The following is a 23,208-nucleotide window of genomic DNA, read 5'->3' as shown; positions in this document are numbered from 1 at the left end:
TGAAATTTTTGAATTTGAATAAAACGTTTTGCTTCAAAACTCTTGAAAAACCGTACAAATCTATTTCATCTTAGTTTTGTTAGAACAGTAATTAAGTAGGCTTAAACATAAACTAATTATTTTTGAAGAAAACAAGAATAGAATAATTTTTAAATTGTTTTATGCAAAACCACCGGTTTTTGAAGGTAGACCCTTGACGTTTCGTAAAATTTGTTTTGGAAAGCCCTTATACCTCTACCAAACGGTAGCAACGGTTAAATAAGTCACTCTTAAATTGAAAGCGACAATAAGGAAGGGTTAAGGAACCTAGAAAACGACAGTAAAGTTGGAAATAAGCTCATTCAAAGACCCGTCACAGTTAAAAGAAATTGTTAAATAAGTAGCTTAACTTCAATCCGGAGGGGTCTGAAGACAGGTCGAGCCCTTCCTAATTAGTTGATTTTGCATAATAGGTTCTGAGACTGTATCGGAATGGTCTCGGGCTACCCTAATTTGCCAATCCAGAAGGGTCTTATTTTGCCTATACGGAGGGGTCCCAATTCGGAAGACTCCTGTTTTTTGCCAATCCGGAGGGGTCCCAATTTTGAGGGGTCCTGTTTTTATCAACCCGGAAGGGTCATATTTGCCAACCCGGAGTGGCCGCAATTCGGAGGGGTCCTGTTTTTTTTGCCTATCCGGAGGGGTCCCAATTCGGAGGGGTCTTGGTTTTGCCAATCCGGAAGGGACATATTTTGCCAATACGGAGGGGTCCCAATTCGGAGGGGTCCTGTTTTTTTGCCAATCCAGAGGGGTCGCAAATTGGATGCGTACTGTTTTTTGCCAATTCGGAAGCGGCCCTGAACGCCGATCCGAGAGGGGTCTAAAAAATTTTTTTTTAAAACGCAATCGCAGGTATCCTAATACGTAGGTAAGCGAAAACGAGACCTTTAGTGAATGGTGTGAAGATATTATGACAAACAGACACACCAAAAAGAGTAGAAACTAGTGACTGCACTGTAAAATTGCCTTTAAAAAACTGAAAAGACCATAGTACAACCAAAACAAGTCTAAGCGGGAGTTTGGCGACTCTAGGTGTAACCTAAAACAGAAGTCGACCCTGCTGACTTTTTGGATTAGAATCCAAAGTTGTTTTTGGAAGAATGGCTGCCTTTACAGTTTTAGTAGGTCTAGCTCGGGCAATACGAAGGCAGATAGGTAACACAGAACTCGGTGGGGGCAATAGTCACCCACTTGAGAAAAATACTGCTTTCAAGTTTTGTCTGTTTTGTGCGGCACTAAACAGGGAAATGTGTTTCTTTGGAAACCAGTTTGAGTTTATATTGCGACAGACCAATTGCAATACAAGTAGAATTTTTGATTCTTTCCTCTTCAAGCAAACTATTTTTTTTTAAATTTTTAATAATTATTGTTCTGGATTGGGTAGTGAGTACACTATCTTTTAAAGATACTCATATCACCAGACTTTGCTAGCATTTTATCAATAAAATAACATTTCATTGCTGTGCATAATATAGAAACACGCTGTACTGTGATAATTTAATTAGATTCGTGGTCAATTGTTGCTTAAAACTTTTGGAGGTTATTGCGTTGTGTTAATATTATCAGTTGTCAGACAACTAAAACGGTAAGAAGTGAATGAGGTGAATGAACACTAGAGAGCCATAGATTAGCATGAATCTAGACAAGTCAATGATACTTAAGTTAAGTGATAGCTCTAGAAAATTTATAACGAAGAAACAAAGGAAATCAATGAATGATCCTTTTGTGGAAAGGACCGAGAAGACTGAGATCCATCAAAACTTCACTCTAGATGAGAATCGGGCGGGACGTGGAAGGGAATTAAATGGGAATACGAGGTTAACGAGTGAAAATACTTCGGTAGAATAAGGCCACGATTTCCCTACTTCGACCGGGATTCTTGATCGAGAGGAAATGTCGGAATTTTCCGACACTTCGGCTGAAAAATCAGCAGTATGAGGCTCACCTACTGACAATACTTTGATGCATTGGGTGAAAGAGAAAGCGGCAACATCCTCCTCCTTTTCGAAACGAGTCAAGAACACTCTGGGCATTTTTTTGATGGAATACAACACTCAAGAGAATTTATGACAATGACCAACTCGGACATGCAATCAGGAAAGACTAGGGTAGTCGTGTCAGGGATCACACTAGTGGAGCTAGAGGCGGATTATGAAGGGGCATCGAGCCAGAGAGGAATAGCACTAAACTGCCTGGAACGAACAAGTTGACGCCACCACTAGTGACTGCATTGGTGGACAATGGGGCATCAATGGAAGAAGTCTTGACCAGGATTGTGGTTAGCATGGGTGAGCAGAAAGTAAATATATCAATAAAAATGAGTGAACTAGAAAGAGTAGTTCATGTTCAGAGAAAAAGCCTGTGGGAGGAAATAAATCGCAGCAGACAGGAAGTTAATAGAAGCGAAAACCGTTTAAAGGAAAAGACGGACGAGTACTTGGCCAGGAATTTGTCGCGAATGACAAGGGATCTTGGGGAAAGAGATAAAAAATTGAGGGCTGACCTGGAGCAACTTCGGAGTCAACAAGAGCAGACTCTTGGGACTCTCGATACAAGGATAGACGCGATGATGGAAAGACGCACTCAGGTCATAATGGACAGATTGGATGGCCTCCTGGGAAACAAGAGCGGGTCTAGGAATAGAGGAGCACACTCGAGAGAGGCTAGCAGAGAGCTGATTGTGAACTTCAACGAGCATCCAAACAGAGAAAGAACCTATGGGTCCACAAGAGGAAGGGGTTAGCTCATCCAGCAACGCCACTGGGAGTCACCGGCCTAAGATTCCAGCGAATAACAGAGGAAGATCTATTGGCAGTAAGCCAATCTCGAACGAACGACCTAGGCGAGAAGCTCAGGTGAGTGGAAAAGGTGATTCCACAAACTGGAATCACTCGAACCAGGGAACAGCTGAGACCAGCGACTCGTAGAGGAGGGAAGTATCAGAGCTTCAAACAACAAATCTGAACGATCCAGCGGGATATTCACGGGTTGCAATAGCAATGGCCAGAGCGGTCGAACCCTTGAACAAGTCCGTGGAGACTTTTTTCACAGGTTGTCTGTGACCAGTGAGTGCAAGCAGAAATCTAAAAGTGTGTTCAAGAAACCGAGATGTTATAAGGATGAACCTGACGGCTGTATAGATACCTGGATAGAAGTCATGAAACTGCATTTTGAGATGGAATACTTGACAGAAAGACAAGAATGCAGTGCGCTCACCAGCAGCTTGGAAGGTACATGCGTGATGGCTAAAAAGCAAAACCAGCGGGACACCGCTGAGAAAGTCAACGAAATCCTGTTGAATCGCTTTGGCTCGGGAGTGCATGAACATCAAGCAATGATGCGCTTTGAGAAAAGCAGGCAACGTGAATATGAAACCGTAGACAAGTTGATGGATGACTTAGAAATACGCTGAAGGCGTGATCATCCGGACGAGTCAAACAGAAGGATGAACTTGGCAGTAGCTTTAAAATTCCTTGATGGTGTGAAGAACTATGAACTCAAAAAAATGTTAGCGACGCATTACACAACTGTTTCAACCAATGCACCAACGCCGGAAGAGCTGCGACTGAAGTCCAAGGAAGATCTATTATTGAAACTTACGATGAAATGAGGCTAGTAAAAAAAAATACTTATGTCAATTTTAACAATGGACCTGCAAATCAAGGTAATAATTGGTACAAGCCCAGGAATGACAAGGACAAGAGAAGCTAATCTGCAAATTGCTGTTCCTAAGACCATCATGTATTGGCACGCCCAACATAAAAACGAGGCATGAAAGCAATTGGTTTTAGCCTTGAAGTTGAGGACTCGTCGGACATCAATCATGAGGATTTTATGAGAAGATTGATTGCAAAATCTGGCCCCAGGAATTTTTTTGCAACCTACAGGGTCATTTCAAATCAGATGGCCCTTAACTTTGGGATGCTGTGATGGTTATCAAGCATCCAAGGCATGAAAAGGCTCAGTCAGGCGTTAAAGCCAGCAAGGCATGCCTGATGAGCGAGGCGAAAGCACGGACGAAGGAGAAACCACAGGAGCTGGCTACGAAGAATATGCAAGCCTTACTAGAAGAAACGAGTGGAACAGAGGCTGAGACCACAGCTAATGACTTTAAGATTGAGTATAAAGCAGCGGCAGGAGATTCCCTGAGTAGAGTTCAACAGAAGTTGGTGACAAGGGAAATGCAAACAAAAGGTCAAGGAGAACTGGAGAACGAGAGAACTCAAATTGAATGTGTACTTAAGACAGACATTCGGGATGATGCCACAAGGCAGCAGGATAATACAGTCAATCTTTTCGGTAGCAGGGCATCAGGTAATCAGGAATCTGATTGAATCATAGGAGTTCGCCATGATGCATCTGAACAATTATGCAGATTATTTGAGACAAGCAGAGCCACGCACTGAGTTGAGGGCTGTGCGAGCTTTGTTAACGACGGATGTCACTCGAACAATGAAATTCCACGGAAGTGAGGTGGAAGTCTACGGACCATATCAAATGATGCTAAACGTGGATGGTATTAGAAATTATACCAAGATCTACGTCACAACATACAATGACCAAATAGGAAAGAATTATTTGGGTCGAGAAGAGCTCAAGGTCTGTAGAATTTTTCATGACGCCATGAAGGAACAAGATGCAGTACACATTGGATACGAAGCAGATGTGACTGCACATCTGCTAGACACCAATGGAAAAGAGATCGATGTAACAAGATTCCAAGACGGAGGAGCAGTAATCAGTGTAATGCGGATAAAGGCATGGGAAAAGATGGGTTTGATCAGGGAGGAATGATATCAACAAACCTAAGATTGGCAGCCGGCAATCGCGGAGGCAACTGTGTGGCCAACAATACCCCAATAACAGTCCTCCAAATGTGAGGACGGAACCTATGGATGAGTTTCCTCGTGGTGGAGAAACTGGATGATTCCGATCACTTCATCCTGGGGTGTGACTTTGTCAGGAATATCGACGTGATGATCGACCTCCATAATAAGCTGATAAGGATTAGGAACCCAGACAGGAAGTTTGTTAAGCGACAAGTAAATAGGATAATAACTGATGAGAATAAGATACCAGTTTTCTTAGACAGAAAAGTAAACTTAGAGCCCAGGCAGGCAGTAGTAGCGATTTTTAGTTTGAGAATTTTAAACCCATTGAGTGATAGCAAGCAGGTTTGTCTGGTACCGAACCCAAACAGTCAAAGTTCAGTGGTTTTAGGCCGGAGTTTATACGTCACACGAAACGGGCTAGGTGCGAGTGTCTTCCAATGGTAGCATAGAATGAGAGTCTTCCACTGCTCTTATGAGTCGTTCACATACGCCTCCACAATGAGGATTCGCATGAGGACAGTCCTTTAATCGATGCTTCTTCAAGTTCGGCGTTTTTTCCTTGTCCGTCCTCATTGGCAAAGCGTGGCCAGGTTTCCTTCCACGCTGGGTTGAAACGTTGTGTCCAGTTTGAATACACTGGACACAACGGTTTCAACCCAGCGTGGAAGGAAACTTGGCCACGCTTTTCCAATGAGGACGGACTAGGAAAAAACGCCGAACTTGAAGAAGCATTGAGTAAAGGACTGTCCAACTCATGCAAATCCTCATTTTGGAAGCGTATGGGAACGACTCGTAAGATAAGTAGAAGACTCGTTCTATGCTATCATAGGAAGCCAAAATCTAACAGACGACACATTCAACAATTTTTTTTTCGAAGTTGAACACTTCATGAACGCAAGACCCATTGCTACAGTTTCATCATCGCCCGATGATGTTGAAGCCCACAGCCCACATCATTGTCTTCTCGGGAGAGTGCATGCTCTCAATCCAACAGCCCTTAACACTCAGTCGGCGACGGAAATTTGCCCAACAACTCGCAACCCGTTTTTGGAAACGCCTGATCAAGGTGTTTATCCCAACACTACTGACATTTTAACGATGGACAAAGAAGACGCAGCCAACCAAAAGGGGAAAAAATTGGATTATTCAGGATATGACGCCACGAAGACTCCAGCTAAGTGGACGGATCACAGGAAACAAATCAACCGATCATGAACAGAGCCGCGTTTACATCGTCAAAACAAGATAAAAACTTGTGTCTATACCAGCCACTAGGCTAGCACTTGTTAGCCCGGACTATTGCAATGAACCAGCAAACGACAATGGGAACCTCATCCTAAACCAGCCTTGGCGCCGGCAGCCATAGCAGATAACTTCATCAGACACTTAAGCGACAGTTAAGCCATCGTGTTAAGTTTTATAAACAGGAATCACCCCAACCCTTTTTTCCAAATTTTTTTTTGCAACTGCAAAATGAGGCCGAGTGTTATATGCCAATCTGACAATTGAAAACCATCTTAGATGGCTTCAATTTTTCATAAGGAGCCAGGAAAAATCCGGTAAAGAAATTAAAAACCAGAACACAGGAAATTCAAAATTGAAAAAAAAATACAAAACTGACTTAGGAAACACGTACAACCAATTAATTTATAGCTATTCAGTCCAAAGCAACGTTAAAAGCAAGAAAGAGCTCAAATACACCTTTTTAAGGGGATTACATGCTCATTTTCTATAGGGTGACTGATCGATATTCTTAGCACTAAAATCTTGTTCCTCTTACTGGCTATCGCCTGAGTTTTTTTCTTTGCCAAAAAAGCATTTTAGAACTTCAAAGCAACATAGCAATCTTGAAACTTCATGCTTGAGTCCTGGCCATCCTGCACAATTTTGGCTGAGTATGGTTATTTTTCATGATTTTGCAAGGATCTTTTCTTATCTTAACAAAGTTTTTGTTATCGGAGCATTGGGAAAACCATTTCGTAAGATAGAAAGTCTGGCATTTTTTGGTTTAGTTTTTCTTCGCTTCGATTTTTGAGTTTTTTCGAAGCCTCTGTAGTCTTAAAGCTATAATTACTAGTTGATGTGCAAAACAAGCAAAACATGTACGCTTTACTGGTCAATTCAACTTTTCAAGCTTTTGTTTCTACCACTCTCAAGTTTAGGAGTAGTTTTGTTATTTAGGAGTTGAGCATTTTAAAGATGTTAGTTGTTGTTTGAGTGCATAAAAAACGTGGAACTCAAAAGCTATATTCAAAAAACGGACACTGCATTACAGAAATAACATAAAGCAAGTTTTTTGTTTTCAAACATGTTCAGTTTTTGAAGTGTTCTCAAATCTCCTGAGAATATAAGCGACTATCGTGCCAATGTATTTTTAGATAGACGAAGGTCAAGATACCAAAGTCATTCAAATTAGTTTTTGGCGTTCTAATCTACAATTAAACGTGTAAGCGTGAACAAGTGACCAGATTTCTCACAACACTTTGAAACATTTTAAAAAAAAAGCTTTTTATTGAAAGTTCACAAGAAGAGTTGGAAAATAGAAAAAAATCCTGGCTGGGTTTTCCTCTTGCATTAGTTAAATACAAATTACATAATTTTTTTTTTAATTTGTTTTTTTTTTCAGATGCTTATTGCTTAAAATTGAAAAATTATGAAGAATTTTGGTTCGATGACGATTAGTTTGTCAGCTGTCGTACTGATGGCTTCTTGCGTCCAGCAAGGTATCATGTAAGTACATCATGTTAAAAGTACTATTTTTGGCTGTAATATTTTTTTGAAAAGTTTTCCTAAAGTTTGTTACACTGATTTTTGCGGCTCTGTATTGGAGTTTTTGAAAAGCTTTAAAAAAATTGCCAAAATTCAAGAGAAATTTACGGTGCCGACTGACATTCAGCAACGAAATTTTGAAATTTAAAAACCGTGTTTGTCTTTTTTCCAAATTAGCGCTACTCCCTCAGATTTTAAAAAGCTACTCGAAAAGCGCCCCATAAAAAACTAAAACTCGTTCACTGAAAATGGCTGCTGTAATTAAAGATCTCCGAGTTTGGCGTTCTGGGAAAATTCGGGGACCAGAATTAAGATAAAGAGCGCGGAGGCAACCTTTTCCCAAAACTGTTTGGTTTAGGGGGGCATTTTTTCTACTTGCTATGTACTCTGGACCTCAGATGTTGTTTTTAAAATAAAACTGTTTTTTTTTCCAGGTCTTCGACGTTCCAACAGGAAGCAAAACTACCCTGTACTGAAAGTAAGTGTGGAAAATATACACTGAATACGTAAAACATACATTGGCCACGTTTTAATGCAAATTGCGCACAACTGTCGTTATAATTCGGGCCCTAAGTTTCAAAGATGAGTTATTGATGATTTTTTACTCAGCAAGTTGCACAGAAGAAACATAACGAACAGCGATCTTTTTCTTCGTTCAAAAATGAAAACGTTCGTTCTACGATTAATTTTACTGATTTTTTGCTTTTTTTCAATTTTGCCGGTGTGCAATCAATTTTTCTATGAGGAGAACTTCAAAGTTTACTAGCCATGACCGCTTATAGTTTTGTTTCAGAATGTCTCCACGGATTTGAAAGAATAGAAGGTCAGTATTAGTTCCAAACAAGATCTCAGGGCATTTTTTAAGGCGTTTTCTTTTAAAATCGAGCTTTTTTTATTAGCTGGAAATTCAAAAACCTCAGCATTGTGAAACTGATTAGTTCATCAAATTACCGATCAAAATTAATTAAGAAAAAACATTTAATTACAAACATATCGGTTTTTATTATTTCTACTTTACGACCTTTAGTTTTGACCTGCATTCAAATACTAATAAATCACTAAAATACTAAGAATTTGCTTGAATTAATTTCGAACATTTTTCATATTTTGTCGACGTAATTTTTGTTTCAATATATTATCTCATTACAAGCCTGAATTCCATAACGACGACGCCTTACTTCTTATTGAAGATTATTGTGTTCCTCAAAGTTATCTGAAAAATGTCAACCAAGAGTCAATTAATATAAAAAAGGTTCCCTCAAGTCAGAAAAAAGGTCCTGAAAAATCAGTCAAGGCTTAAAAGTAATTGAAAGACATTGATTGGCTGGAAACTTGTGCGTGAGTTTTTGGTATTTCTGCCTTGAGAAATGACCCGGTAATGAGTTTGAAATTGTAGGTCTGGACCATTGCTACAAGATGCTGGTTGATCTTGGCCCGGTGAGTCAGGATAAGGCTGTGGCTGCTTGTGGATTCGAGGGAGGGGCGACCGTAGTCACTTTCGACAACCCGGGCGATGATGTGAGTGTACAGATACACGGAACCAAAATTTGAATCCGGAATTTCGCCAGAGCCTTTGAGTTATTTTTTTTGTTCGAACTTTGGACAAAGTAACGGACAAAGTGATTATTTATTGTTTGGAATGATTGGGAGAATTCAAATGTCCTTAAAATCTATTTGGTTAAGGTTCTAATGGGAGTCAATATTAAATGAAAGCAAAATTTTAACAGCTGGATCAAACTAGCCTCGTTGCTAGACAAGAGTGAGGTAGATCGTATTCCAGACCATACTGCTCGTACCAGGCTGATTTTTGAATATACCGAAAGCTCTATTAATGGTTTGGAATACATTTTGAACAAAATTTTTATAAATTTTAAAAAACAATAAAAAAAGCTTAGCTTAAAATTGAAAACTTCCGCCACATCTAACGTAAACTACCAGATGATAGATTTCGCGCTTGTTAATTTATTGTTTGGATTAATTAGCATGTCTACGTTTAATTTTAAAAGATTTCTGAGCAGGATCTTTTCGCAGCTTTCGCGTCACAAAAGTTGGTTTTCAAAATCATCCTACAAAAACTACTCAAATAAAATCGTCAAAGTAAAGAAACTATCTCATAAAAATTCACACCAGAGACAATCTTTCAAATTACTGTGATATAAATGGAAAACAATTCAAAAAATTGAATTTATAAAATAATGAAAAGCTCAGATTGGAAATGATAATAGCTTTGAATTTCGAGTCATTGTTGACTTTTTGAAGCAATGGCCAATTTTGACACCATAATAGTTTGAAACCATAAAAAAAACATGACAGTAAGACTAAATAAAAACATTTTAAATTTCAAAACCCTCTAGTATTACAAAAAAAGGTTGCAAGTAGTATTCTTTTGTAATTTTGAACTCATAGTATTAATTTATGTATCAGACTGTATTAAAATTTCCAGTACAAATTTGTAAGGAGAAAAATCCCGAGAACAAATGTTGCGATTCTTTCTTTGAAAATCGTAACAAAAACAATTCAGAATCAAAATTTGATGCTCTATAAGTCCTTCAAAGAAATCAAAACGAGTTATTGTTCCGAATTTTGTAACGAAAGTAACGGAACATTTTTGCTCGGCTGGTTTTTTCTTCAGACAAATTTCGACTCTTCAACTAGCCATTTTTAACATATTTTTAAAGAAATTTTCAAAATATCATTCAAAAGAGATTGTTTTATTGAGCCTAAGTTTGAAAGAAAATTACCTGTGATCATTTTTTGTAAAATTACGGGGGCTTGAAGGTTGCCAATTTGGGACAAATAATGAGCGATATACTTCGCACTAATAACGCGTAAGCTGAGATTTAATCCGCATTAGAAATCGTTCCAAATTGGTTGAAGGAAGTTTATTTTCAATAATTGATTACCTACTAGGAGCGAAATTTATCACTCTGTACTTTATATGCCGTGGAGGGATGATTTTCTCAAAAAATCTCAAAATGTGAAAAAAAAATATATATATTTTTTCGCTTTATTTTCTTATATTTAATTTTTTAAATGTTTTTACTGCTCCATATACCTTATTTGGCAGTCGGAACATTCAGGGCTTTGCTTTGATACGAGCACTCTTATTTGTTTCTAAATTAAGTATACTGGCAGCTTTTTAAATTATTTTAATCCTCTTGATTTTTTAAACTGATCATTTATATATTTGCTTCTATACCCCTTTTTGCTAAAGCTGGCGTCAATGTTTAAATTATTTTATAGCAAAAGCTGCGGCAATACTTCTGGGTGGAATACAAGGATCAGATCCTCTCAAGCCCGGCTTACCTGAAACATAGTGGTTTTTGGACTGGCTACGTTCGCTTTTTTGGCAATTCATCCAACCCTTTCCTGAACATGTACTCGGGGGAACCCATGACAGCTGGCTTATTTGAACCTGGACAACCAGATGACCGGAGTGAGTCAAAATCAGGGGTCTTTTCTGTTATGAAGCCCAAAATTACCAAAACTCTGAATGCGCTTACTTGTTTTGCTATTAAGTTTCCTTGTCATTTATACTTGGGCTTCATATGGTAACTCGTTTATACTCCATAACCACCATACATAATTTTTACATCTTACAATTGACCAAGTTTGTTTAGGACAAGGCGACTGTAACATACAAACATCCGCTCTACTTTTCAAACGCCTTCTCTCTTTTTTCACATTTCACTTTTTTTATTAGATTTATTGTTCCGACTTTTGTTACGAAAGTAGCGGAATATTTTTGCTCGGGTTGCGTTTTTTTTCAGAAGAATTTCGACTTTTTAACTTAGGATTTTTGACGGAGATTTTTAAAAAATCATTCAAAAGATATTGTTGTCCTGAGCTTAAATTTGAATACGTATTTCACCTGTGATTATATTTCGTAGAGTTATGGGGGTTTAAAGATTGCCATATTGGCCAATTTGGGACAATCAACGCGTGATATATTTCGGGCAATTGACGCGTAAGCGGAGATTTAATCCATCTTGTAAATGGTTCCAAATTGGTTGAAGCTTATTTGCCAGGATTTATTTGTTACTAGGAGCAAAATCTATCACTTTGTACTGTATATGGAATTTTTTTGTTACTTTTTTTTCTTCGAAAAAGTCATTGTTTTTTTTTGAAAGCGAACACTGCTTTGTAGACAGTCGGAATATTCAGGGCTTTGCTCTGATACGAGCAGTCTCATTTCATGTTTAGAAATGAACAAAAAATTAGTTCTATTTCAACCGGTACCTGAAAATGAACTGACTTTTAACCGGTAACTAAAAATGAACTGACTTTTAACCGGTACCTAAAAAATGAGAACGCAAGTGCTTTTCAAGCACGAAAACTTGATGTTAAACAAGCTTGCTTAAGTTTTTGAGGGAGGGCGTTCTCCAAAAAAAATATTTTAAAAAACTGTTTACAAACATTAAAATAATACGATCTAAAAACACGCTCTGCAGTTTTTTGCAAAAGTTATTTCGGTGGCATACAACCAAGCCGAAGTATAAACCAGCCACATTATAAGCTAGCCGAAAATACGGAAATGTTAATTTGTAGTTATGAAACCGTTTATGTAAGAATTGTCAAAATCATCCAAATTACGTAATTGCTAGCAGGTTTATATACTGTTTGAAGGAACTTTCGACTAGTTTATGAAAGCCCTGCCCATTTTCGGCTGGCTTATACTTCGGCTTGTTTATGCACATTGTTTATTTTCTTTTGGCGTGTTCATATGCTCAATGCCATCTATTATTCCGCTTGTTTAAATCAACATAATTCCAGAACTTTTTAATTTGAGTAGTTAACCTAAAAAAATTCTTTTGTAGAAACATTACGTTGCAAAGTTATAAAAAGTTATTTGCACAATTTGCTGAAAAAATAACAGTGATAATTTTTAAATACAAGCTGGCCGAAAATGCAATAGATTTTGTGGATAAAAGCTTGTTAAAATAAATAAAAAGACAGAAATTACTTCTTAATTGAAGATAAGAACTATAATTAATTGAATATAGATTTTTAGACTGAATTAGCGTCAGAAAAAAGATTATTACGACTGCCACGAAATTACAGTAGATGTTTGTAAAAACAAAAAAATAGTTGTACAAACTAAAACTTGATCACTTGTTCATGCTTGCACGGTTTATTGCAGTTTGAAACGACAAAACTATTTTGAATCAACTTTCGCAAATTGAGTTTTGAAAGAAAATCAGAAATGGGAACTGGAAAAGAATCAAATCTCCGGTGCAATGCGTTTTAAAGACCAGTAAAACAAAAAAGCACATTGGCACATTTATCACTTTTGTTCTCAACAAAATTGAGAGCACTTCAAAAAAGGAACTAGATTGAAAAAGGTTGATTTATGTTTATAGTTTTTTTTGTCCAATTGCCAGAGCTGAAATTTTCCAAAAGAAAACATGGTATTTTAATGATTTGAATCATAAGAAATACAAAGATCTGCAATTTTATCCAAACAATATATCAAAAAATCTAAGGAAAAACTTATTTTTTTCTTCCATTTCGATTAAAAGAGGGGAAGTTAAAAGAGGTAATCCGAAAATTATTTTATTTTGGTCCATTTTTCATCGAAGTTTTGAAAGACGCCCAGTCAAGATTCCCATGTTTTTGAAAATTTTTTATGGAGCTAACGATGCTAGCTGCTTTCTATCTCTAGAAAATTACAAAAATTTATCCTAATTATCAATTAACAGAAAGAGGAAAAGTTAAATTTTCTAAGAAAAAAGCAAATGTCTAAAAGTACAACTTGAATTTGGTTCAGTTCTTAGTATTAAAGATAATTTTGGAAACAATACTTTTTATCGCGATAGTGCTTTTTTCGAAAAAATCAATCATGAAAAAAGTTGAAATCCAACAATACGCACGAGTTTACTCGGAACGGCTGAGAAAATTTCCTCGAAATCATTGAAAGTTTCCTAGCTGTGTTTTTGGCTATGTTTAGTTGTGGGTTCAAGAGGAGGCGAAGCTTGTGTGTGTAGGAAGGACTACGGTGAGAAGGACTTCAACTGGAACCATGTTTACGGCCTGGATGACTACACATGCGCCTTCCCCAACTGGGCCATTTGCATGCGTCAGTATAAAAACTTACAAAGAGTTGGAGCAGACAATTTTGTTGGAAAGAGCATTTTGTTAAATTTTTGCATGCAATCTTGAACTTCAGAGCAACCTTGCGAAATGTTTTTTTTGTTTACTGAAAGCGACCTTGAGAAATGTTTTTTTTTTGTTAACCTTTTGTTTTTTATTCTGCCAATTTAGTTAAATTTTTGCATGCAATCTTGAACTTCAGAGCAACCTTGAGAAATGATTTTTTTGTTTACTGAAACAAAAAGATAAGTTTTGCACGCAAAAGTCGTTTTTTCTTTTTAATTAAACTACACCTTTCCAATTTTATCGTACTTACTATAACACTATTCTCTTTTATAAAGTTGAAGCTAAAATTATCGGCAAAATCATTCTCTGGTACTAATCGGAACAAAACTGAATTGCCTAAATTGCTCATTTTGAAGTCAAGAACCAAAACTTTACTCCATCCAGTGAATCGAAACCGTTTCAAAATTTTTATCAATCACAACAAATCTAACATCTTTTTTGACCGATTAAGTTGACTTTAGATCAAAGATAAAAACGCTTCACTAATCTATCTCGACATGATCTCACCGTTTTTTTTCTTCAAAAAAATCCTAAAAAAGCTTAAAAAAATAGCGCAGATAGCCTAGAGGAGGATTCCTGTCGTGTGACGAACACCGTTTTCCGAATAAATAACATCTGACGAATAAGAAAAATCAGTTCGCAATTGGCACGAGAACAATTTTGTTAGCGTATGTCAGCTCCTTGGCAAATTTATTTTGTGTTTTTGAAATTTTATTATTATTTTTAAAAAAAATATCTCTCTACCGGTTTAAATTCCACGCATTTTAGGCAAATTAAACTGTTCTCTAATTTCTTACAGAAGTTATAGGTAGCAAAAAAATCAAATGGACATCATAAACTGAAGAAAATCAATCTACTGATTCATATCACAATTTGCATGCAAACCTGGATTTTTAGGTACACGGCAGACCTAAGTTATCAGGACAAAGCAGAAAAACTTATGAATTGATAAGCTTATTTGGAAATTGAAAAGAAATATATAACAAAATTGTGATTTTTTTCAAGTTTAGTAGAGTTTAGACGAAATATGCTTAGAGTGTTAGCAAAATCATTATGGAGAATTTTTATTTGCTGAATTGAGTCCAAAGTCTTACCCTAAAAAGGATAATTTTTGGGTTTCAGTCAATCAAAATTGCCGGTTCATTTGCCGAAAAAACTATATCAGAATGAGCCTCTTAAGTGGCCAAATAAAATTTATTTGAGGTTTATTCTAATTAATTTGCAGCAAAGTTGTTTGGAAGTGGAAATTATTTTCCTTGGAGAGCCATAAAACGTTGTTTTTCATTTTAAAAAATGCTATTTTTTGTTCAAAAATAGTTTTCAAAATTTTTCGTTGTTTTTCTTAACTTTTCTGGGTTTCATAAAAGGCTCGTTTGCATATAATTTTTAAGCAGTTATTTTTCAAATTGGCAGTTTTGTTTTAATTTGATTGACTAAAAAGAAAAAATTATCAGTTTTGGTGAAACTTTATGTCGCGCTCTAATGAAATCCGCTTTTACTAATTGCGCTTGAATTCTGAGTGATTTTTAGCTTCATCTTTTTTTTCTGAAGTCAACCAAAATAGATAATTTTTTTTACAATTCAATATTTTTTCGGTCGCCCGTATAATTTTAAACCAGCGCTGAAACCCTGAGACACAAAGTCTGTCTAAAAGTTAAAAATTTGTGAGCACGAGTTTTTTCTGAAAAAGTTCATTGGCTTGTTTTAACTAATTTTGTCTGGTTAAATTTTTGGCAACCCGTATTCATTCGGCATCGGAAGACATGTCCAAAATGCCAGAATTTGGTTATTACTCTTTTCGCATTTTGTTTGTGTTATGATGTAAAAAGTTTAGAAAACAGAAATGATGTAAGTGGTTTAAATTTACCTGGCCAAACATCGACAAAGTTCAAACTGGATTGAAAATTACGGCAGAAACCACATCAAAAATGTGAAAAAAGTAAAATTTGATAAAATATTGTTTTTTTTTATAAAACGAGCCATTGCACGTGCAAAAACTAAATAAAATTAAAGCTAACGTTAGAAGCAACCCCACGCCCAGAATTCTTGAGCTCGACAAAATAGCCCAACTTTTGTCAAACTTAATGAACTACAATGATGTTTTTTGCGTCTTTTACGTCTTAGAAAGAACTAATTGCTTGCAAAAAAGCAAAATTCTGTTGCTTCTGCCTCTCAAAAGTGAGAGAGATTAATACAAAAAACTTTAAAGGGCGTATTTTAGTTAGAACATAACAATTTAGTAATTTTGCTGCAAGAGTTTTTTTTTAATGTAAATTTTTGTAATTTTTTTTGGGTGAAGGGTAAATATTACGTTATGCTCGCCTGGACGTTTTCAACGCTACGTAACTACTCAATACTTTAGCATCTAGGAAACACATGAAAAGCTGAGCCGAGGCTATTTTAAAACAAACGCAAGATTTTTTGATTTTGAATGCGCATTATGAAATTGCAATTAGCACTTTTTGTATAGAGCGCGATGTTTATATGCTAAACACGGAAGCGTGGAACTCTGCTTTGATGTATGGGGTGAAATTGCCGGAAGACGGGACCTGTCAGCTGGACTGGGCGACTCAGAATTACTACCAGTTGCTAATGATGAAAGAAAAGCGACTGAAGATGGGTTATCCTGGCGCACAAGATTTTGCCGATAAATACATGAGTAAGACGAACAGTTGACAAAAATGTTGTTATTTCATCTAGATTAAAATAATCGACGCCAATTTTGAAAATATAGAACTAAGGAACGTTTTTTCCCATAATATCTACAGGGGAATTTTTTCTTTATAAAGTTAAGTTGTTTTGAAAACTACTAAATTTAAATTTAAACAGATTTTAGCTGTGACTTCTTGTAAATTCTAGGATTTGAGAATTGCAAATTTCAGGTACATGTTAAATTCTAATCAGCTAATCAGTAAATTACTTCATTCTAATTTAAAGTCGGTCAACAATTTGGTATATTTAAACGATGCGATACGCTTATTTCATCCATTTATTTTTTTAAAAGCAGGGGATATAAGCAAATACGAAATGAAAAAAGACCTTCACTTTCTAATTCCTAAAACTTGATTTATAAATTTTTTAAGCAAAAAATTTTCTTCAACTTCGAGGGGCAGTCGTAACAGTCAGGGTTACGCACTGATGTTTCAAATCACATTTAATTTTTTTTTTTTTTTGTAGTGAGGTATTTCATCTTCTGTTCTATAGTCATGTCAATTGATGATATGTGCTTTTTTCTTGTCGCTAATGCTTGATTTATCTCGTTTTGTTCAAGAGTTTTAATTTTTTGAAGAAAACTTGCGTGTTTCAGAAATTCTCAACGACAACGCAATACAGTCGCCTTCATGTCCTCAATGAAAAAAAGATGCCAGATGGATGATTTTCTCCAAACAATAGTGAACTTTTCAAATGATCATAAAACAATTATCAATAATGAGCTTGCCGAGAGGGGGTATCGGAAAGATAAAGATGCAGGAAGGAAGGGTCTTAATTCATTTTGTTTCGGTCACTCTGCAACAAGTGGTGAAGGAACTACAGGCTATTATGGCAGTTTGTCTTGGAAGAATTTGTTTTAACCAGCGCTGAAACCCTGAGAAACCAGCGCTGAAACCCTTTGGGGCTTCTCTATTTCAAAACAAGTTTACACACCGGCGCATTTAGGGGACGAGAGATGTTTTCTTAGCTGGAAAGCCTCCCGGGTTGACCAAAAATGCTTATCCTACAATTTCCATATCTGAAAAAATGCTTGTCCTACAATTTCCTACAGTTTCATAGACTAAGAAAATTGTTTAAAAAAGTCTAGGACAAGCATTTTTTCATGAATGAAAATTGTCGGACAAGCATTTTTTCATAAACCAAAGAATTGATTGTTTCTAAATTCCATTTCTCAAAATTTTTGGGATACAAGTGACTAAACCCATGGTGTACTCAACACTAGAGTTACCAAAAGGTTGATCGTCTGTCATTGACAATTCATTGCAAGCGATCTGAATTGTAACTCTGCACAAATCATATAGTGAAAACATCAAACTTTTAAATTTTGGCAAAATTTTTCAAAGATGATTTTTTTAAAAATTGAGTTTTCAACTTATCAGACATTGATCAAGGCATATATAAACATGCCATACAAAAAAAAACAGGAAATTTTAGCCTGTTTAAAAAAATTAATCCAGAGAAACGGAAAAAACTCTAATTTTTGTGCATCGTCGACTACGTTATGCAGACAAAAAATTAAATTTTGTATGCAAAGTTTTTTTTTGGAAAATGTTTGTTTGAGTACAAAATTCGATTTGAGGTTGAAAAAAAAACGAAAAAATTTTTGGGGCAATTTCAATTTTACTTGGAAATTTTTTAAAAAATTGTATTAAAATTGTATGATTAGTATTTTTCCATACATTTGATGTAGGCAATTGTATGATAAGATTTTCGGTGTGGGGAAATGTAAGATAAGCATTTTCGGTTTATGGAGGTCAACCCGGGCTTTGAGAAAACATCTTAACATGGAATTTTGAACGTTCGAACATTTAAATCAATAAGTAAAAATTTAATGATCTAAAGTAAATTGATTTCAACCCCGGTTTGACGTCCATAGAAGAAAAATGCTTATCATACATTTTCATATATGAAGTCTATGGAAAAAATTGTTTATCATACAAAATTCATGCTAAATTTGAAAAGTGTTTTAAAAATTGTTAATGAACATTTTTTGGTCTATTTGCCTCTTTTGAAGCTTTCTGGTCATTAAAAAAAGGATTTAAAATTTTCGATAAAAAAATTGCTTATCATAAAATTTTCATGAATGAAAATTATAAGATAATCATTGTGTCATAGAAAACTAAAAATTTCAAAAATAACCAAAAAGTGTGTCCGGGTAACTTTAAAAAGATTTAAATAATCATATCTAAGGTAGAGGGCATTTTGACAATCAAAAACAAAATTTTACTTTTGGTCGGAAAAAATGCTTATCATATAGTTCTCATAAATGAAAATTGTATGATATGCTTTTTTTCATGACCAAAAACACAAATTTGAGGTAAAAAAAAATTTAATCCTTTTTTTGGTTGAAAACTTGCTTTTGCGCTCAAATTTAAATTTTATTAAAAAAATGGTGCATGCAAAACTCGACTGTTTGTGTTTATAACATAATCCAAGATGAGTTTTTCACCCAAAAAATTCAAAATAAAAAAAATGTATTTTTTTGTAAACACGGTTTTTATTTTTTTGTTTCAATTGCTAAGATAAAAATAAATTTGTAAAAAAACAGGCCTTTTCAAACCAAAATTATTCTAGCCATATACAAAAGTTACATTTCGGATGAAACACAAAGTTTCAAAACAAAAATTTTTCGTATTTTCATTTATGGAAAAAATGCTTGTCATACAATTTCATAGTATGGAAAAATTGCTTGTCATACAATTTCATAGTATGGAAAAATAGCTTCTCATGCTATTTTTATGCAATTTGGAAATTTCATATAATGGAAAAATTTCTCATTTTGCTATTTTCATACAGTTATTTTTACTCTATGAAAATGTTTGAAAGAGTATGATAAGCATTTTTTTCATAAATGAAAAACGTATGACAAGCATTTTGTGTCAACCTAGAAACCTGAAGGAAAAAGTTGATGGCTAGAAAAATGAGGAGGCCAGTTTAGAACAACTTAGTGGTCGGAACAATCGTTTCTCAATTAAGGTTTGAAGTTCAATCGTTTATTGAACCAGTTTTTGTTTCATCAAGAACGCATACCGAAAAACTAGTGAAAGAGTGAACCCAAAACGAGTCGTGGTCTAAAGCAAATTTTTGCAAATGCAACATTTGTACAATTTTTGAAAAATCCTAATAAAAATTTTTGCATACATTTCAAGGTCGTAATAATTTATTACTAATTTTTGTTCAGGGTGACGAATAAATTGTACTCGTGCTTTTCTAATCTTAAAATAAATTTCGCCACTTTTTAACTATTCTTTTTTGATGGGATTTTTGTTGTCATCTGAAATCTATAAATGCCCTGAGCTCAAACTTTAAAAAATATTTTACCTATAGTATTTTTTTTTGCAAATTTACGAGAGGTTGAAGAAAGACGTTATGATAGATTTGTGATAATAAACGGGCATTTTACTTCAAGTGAAAAATACAAAAGTTTATTTTTAAACCTGCTCAGAAGTTCTTTCAAATTGATTTGATGTATTTTAAGTTTTCTAACAAAACTCCGCGCATCAGGGAAAAGCCCAGAATGTTTTCGACTGTCTTTTTAGCCTTATCGAATAAGGTTCTTTGAAAAATTGATGAAAGTTTCAAAAAATACTCACAAACTACGTTAGATAAAACATGATATGTTCCACAAATTGCAAAATACTAAATATATCTAATAATATGCCTCATTGTTACGACCATTTGAAAAATGGGGAGGAATTTTGTATTCGGGTGTGTTTTAGTGTTTTTCTTTTGTTTTCCACGCAAAATCAGGTACCACAAATAATCAATTCAAACCATCGGACTGGGTTGAGTGATATATCATATTAAAACCCTTTCAGTTGTGATTCGAACCACGTTGAAAAATATCCAAAATTTTTTGTCTCAAAGTTGAGAAAAACCGGTTTGAATTTTTTGATTTTTTGTCTTAAATCGAGCGATTAAAGCAAGCGAGCAGGATTACAACAGCTGAATTATGCTTATTTAAAAACCTTAAATCTTAATTTTAAGCAGATAAAACGAGTTTTTGAAACTTCATAGCTTCATAACCAAAATTTATTTTTAAGCTTCATAACCGAAAACTTCAAAAATTCAAAAAATTTCTGCGAAAAATCTTGAAAAAAAAATTTTCTAAATCTTTTTAGTTTTTCTAGTCATGTTTCTTCAGCAAGTTTTTTTGTCCAATATGCTTAAATTGTACTTTTAAGTCAGATCATTTGATCACATCAAGCAGAAAAACTACACTATAATGGAAAAAACTTTCTAAACTAGTTTTCTAAAGACCATGGTCGGAAAATTTTGTACTACGTGCAGAGTAACTGGCTATCCTTGTTCCTACATAAAAAATTTTCTAAGACGGATTTAAAATCTGCTCAAGTGTTAGTTAATAGCACGTTTCATATCGGTTTTATTCTGCAAAATTGATCGAAATGGCAATCTTTAAGCAACCATAATAAAAACTATAGATTTGAGCTCAGAACAACAATACCTTTCTGGTGGTATACAAAAATCACTCAGAGTTGTTATCACGCTTAAAGTGCAAAACAAATCCGAACAGAAATTTTCCGTCACTTCTTCTAAAAATCGGAACAATTAGTCCGTTACTATATGCTGAATACATCATCTTGTACTTTAGAAAGCGCTTTGGTGTTCATTTTCAATAACATATACAAAATTTTGGCTCGCTTTGAACAGATTGGAATATAAACACAGAAAACGATTATTGAACCCTAACAAAATGTCGCATAAAATACCTTTTTTATATAAGAAATGCTTGTTTTCTTCATTTCTAGTTTCGCAAAAAATTCATTCAATCTCAAAAAATATTTCGTTTTTGCCATATATTATCATGACAATCTATTTTATTGCCATGAAATTGCATTAAACTATTTTTTATTCCAAAGAATTTCCGAAAAAAATCTTTCTACGAAGAAGTTTCACACAAAGCCTGATTTTTATTTCGAATGATTAGTTTTTGCAAAATTTGCGTAACATAGGAAGTCATATGATTTGATGGACATTATTAAACATAAATTGAATTAGGGAGTATGTAAGGATCAGCAAAAATGAGAAAAAAAAAGACAAAACTGCAGGCGGAAAAAGTTATCCTAGCCAAAAAAAAACAACGTTGGTCAAGCAAACTTGAACCAGTTCCAGGAACAAAACAGTTCTTTCAATCCAGTCTAATCAATTATAACCAAATACACTGAATTTTATTGTCGTGAGAAAAACCTCTCGCTTCAATTGAATAAAATATTTTCGATCGTTTTTGAAATTTGTTGAGATAAACAATGTAAATCCAAATTAGTCGATTACGATCACGCTATGGTCTTATAATCGCCAAATATTAGACACCAATCGGGAAATTTCCAAGCGGTGTACTGATGTCGAAACATGTTTTTGCATACAATTTGCTTTTCAAACAAGCGCGCAGAAAACAGAAAGATAAATGTATTGTGTCCCGGATTCTAAGGTTGGTCCTTCCTAAGTAGAGAAGGGTTTGGTGGGAGTGGGGGGGGGGAGGGGGGGGGGGGCGTGCGCCACCTATAGCAAAAATTTTAGAAGTAGGTCCGTAATGTTTTGATGGACCCCTATCCTAATATTTGGCAATGAACGCAAGTTCCACCTCTTATACTTGATAGATTTTGCTAGGCTTACCTTAACAAAAAAGACTCGATACATCTTTCCTTCTGATTCCAAGCTTTTGATTCCTTTTTTTATTTTACCTGATTACATTTTTCAAACAAATTAACTTTTGACCCAAAAGAGAGTTAATGATGAAGTTAGAAAGAAAAATTATAATGCATAACAAAAACTTGCCGGCGAAATTGGTAGCGTAGCATATTTTTTGGAAGCAGGTAAGTAAATTCTCAGTTTGTGCCAAGTTAAACCTCGGGAATGTTTTATTTTTTAAAACACTCTCCTTGGGCGGTGTCTGTTTCTCGGCTTGTCAATTTTAGAAAAAACAAGAGATTGGAAGAAAATTGGCGTGCTGAAGCCATCAACACTTTTTTGCGTTTTCAACCACAGAAAAAACGTCAAATTCTTATTCAGCAAAGATTGTTAGGTAGTGTCTCTCGAGAGGAACAGATATCGAAGAAGGTGGAGCTTCAAAACGTAATTGATGCATCACCTCAAGCTAAAGTGTGGCATTGTGAGCAAAATAATTATCGCCTATTATGAAAACAAATGTGACTATTTGTTCAGCATAATTTTAAGGTAAGTCGAGAGTTTTACCATTTACCAGAATAACAAAAACCTTTGCTGGTTTTTTTTAAGTTTAACATCAGTTATCTAGAAGATTCTAAATGGTACTTGCAATGCTACTTCTGCTTCCACTGGCTTGAGCTCAGGAGAGATTTTAGAAAATAAAAACAAACAATCAAAATGCAATAGCGCAGATGTGCTCCAATTGATAAAGAATCAAAGTGAAGAAGCATAAAAACGCGTTTTGAAAACAAACTTGTTCTAGTTTTTCTATAACAGACTCTTTATGTCGTAGGTTTGGCCATTACCCTCTTTTGTGCGAAACATGTGACATAAAAGTGACGGAAAAGCTCAACTTCTGGTGAAAAAACAAAGACAATAAGTCTTTTCTGGAAAATATCTTTTTTATGTTGCTGTTATTACAAACGCAGAGATAAATCCAAATGACTTCAAACCTAAATATTTTAATCTCAGTTTGTCTAAATGATTTTTTTATGATAGCTTTGATCTGTTATTA

At 35.1% G+C, this 23,208-nt stretch overlaps 2 protein-coding genes across 2 annotated transcripts in view; one reads left to right on the top strand and one right to left on the bottom strand.

Moving 5' to 3' along the window:
• Positions 1 to 23,208, bottom strand: part of LOC134840472 (uncharacterized) — an 87,015-nt gene that overhangs the window by 63,218 nt on the left and 589 nt on the right. The window lies entirely within an intron of this gene.
• On the top strand, positions 7,317 to 17,348 carry LOC134840471 (uncharacterized). The gene is made up of 8 exons (XM_063856289.1): positions 7,317 to 7,601; positions 8,075 to 8,118; positions 8,434 to 8,463; positions 9,037 to 9,158; positions 10,884 to 11,076; positions 13,588 to 13,716; positions 16,267 to 16,455; positions 17,104 to 17,348. Exons 1-8 carry the CDS (start codon positions 7,525 to 7,527, stop codon positions 17,148 to 17,150), a joined length of 831 nt encoding a protein of 276 aa, XP_063712359.1. The 5' UTR covers positions 7,317 to 7,524; the 3' UTR covers positions 17,151 to 17,348.

This window comes from Symsagittifera roscoffensis, chromosome 2 (assembly GCF_963678635.1).
Source record: "Symsagittifera roscoffensis chromosome 2, txSymRosc1.1, whole genome shotgun sequence".
NCBI lineage: Eukaryota > Metazoa > Xenacoelomorpha > Acoela > Convolutidae > Symsagittifera > Symsagittifera roscoffensis.
The sequence above is the reverse complement of the archived record's forward strand: the minus strand, read 5'-3'. Positions and strand labels throughout refer to the sequence as shown.

Bases quoted from the DNA above. Each gene is read 5' to 3' on its own strand.
- LOC134840471 (XM_063856289.1), top strand. From the start codon at position 7,525: ATGAAGAATTTTGGTTCGATGACGATTAGTTTGTCAGCTGTCGTACTG. The intron at 7,602-8,074 runs GTAAGTACATCA...TTTTTTTTCCAG, and splicing joins TGCGTCCAGCAAGGTATCAT to GTCTTCGACGTTCCAACAGG. The intron at 13,717-16,266 runs GTCAGTATAAAA...CTTTTTGTATAG, and splicing joins CAACTGGGCCATTTGCATGC to AGCGCGATGTTTATATGCTA.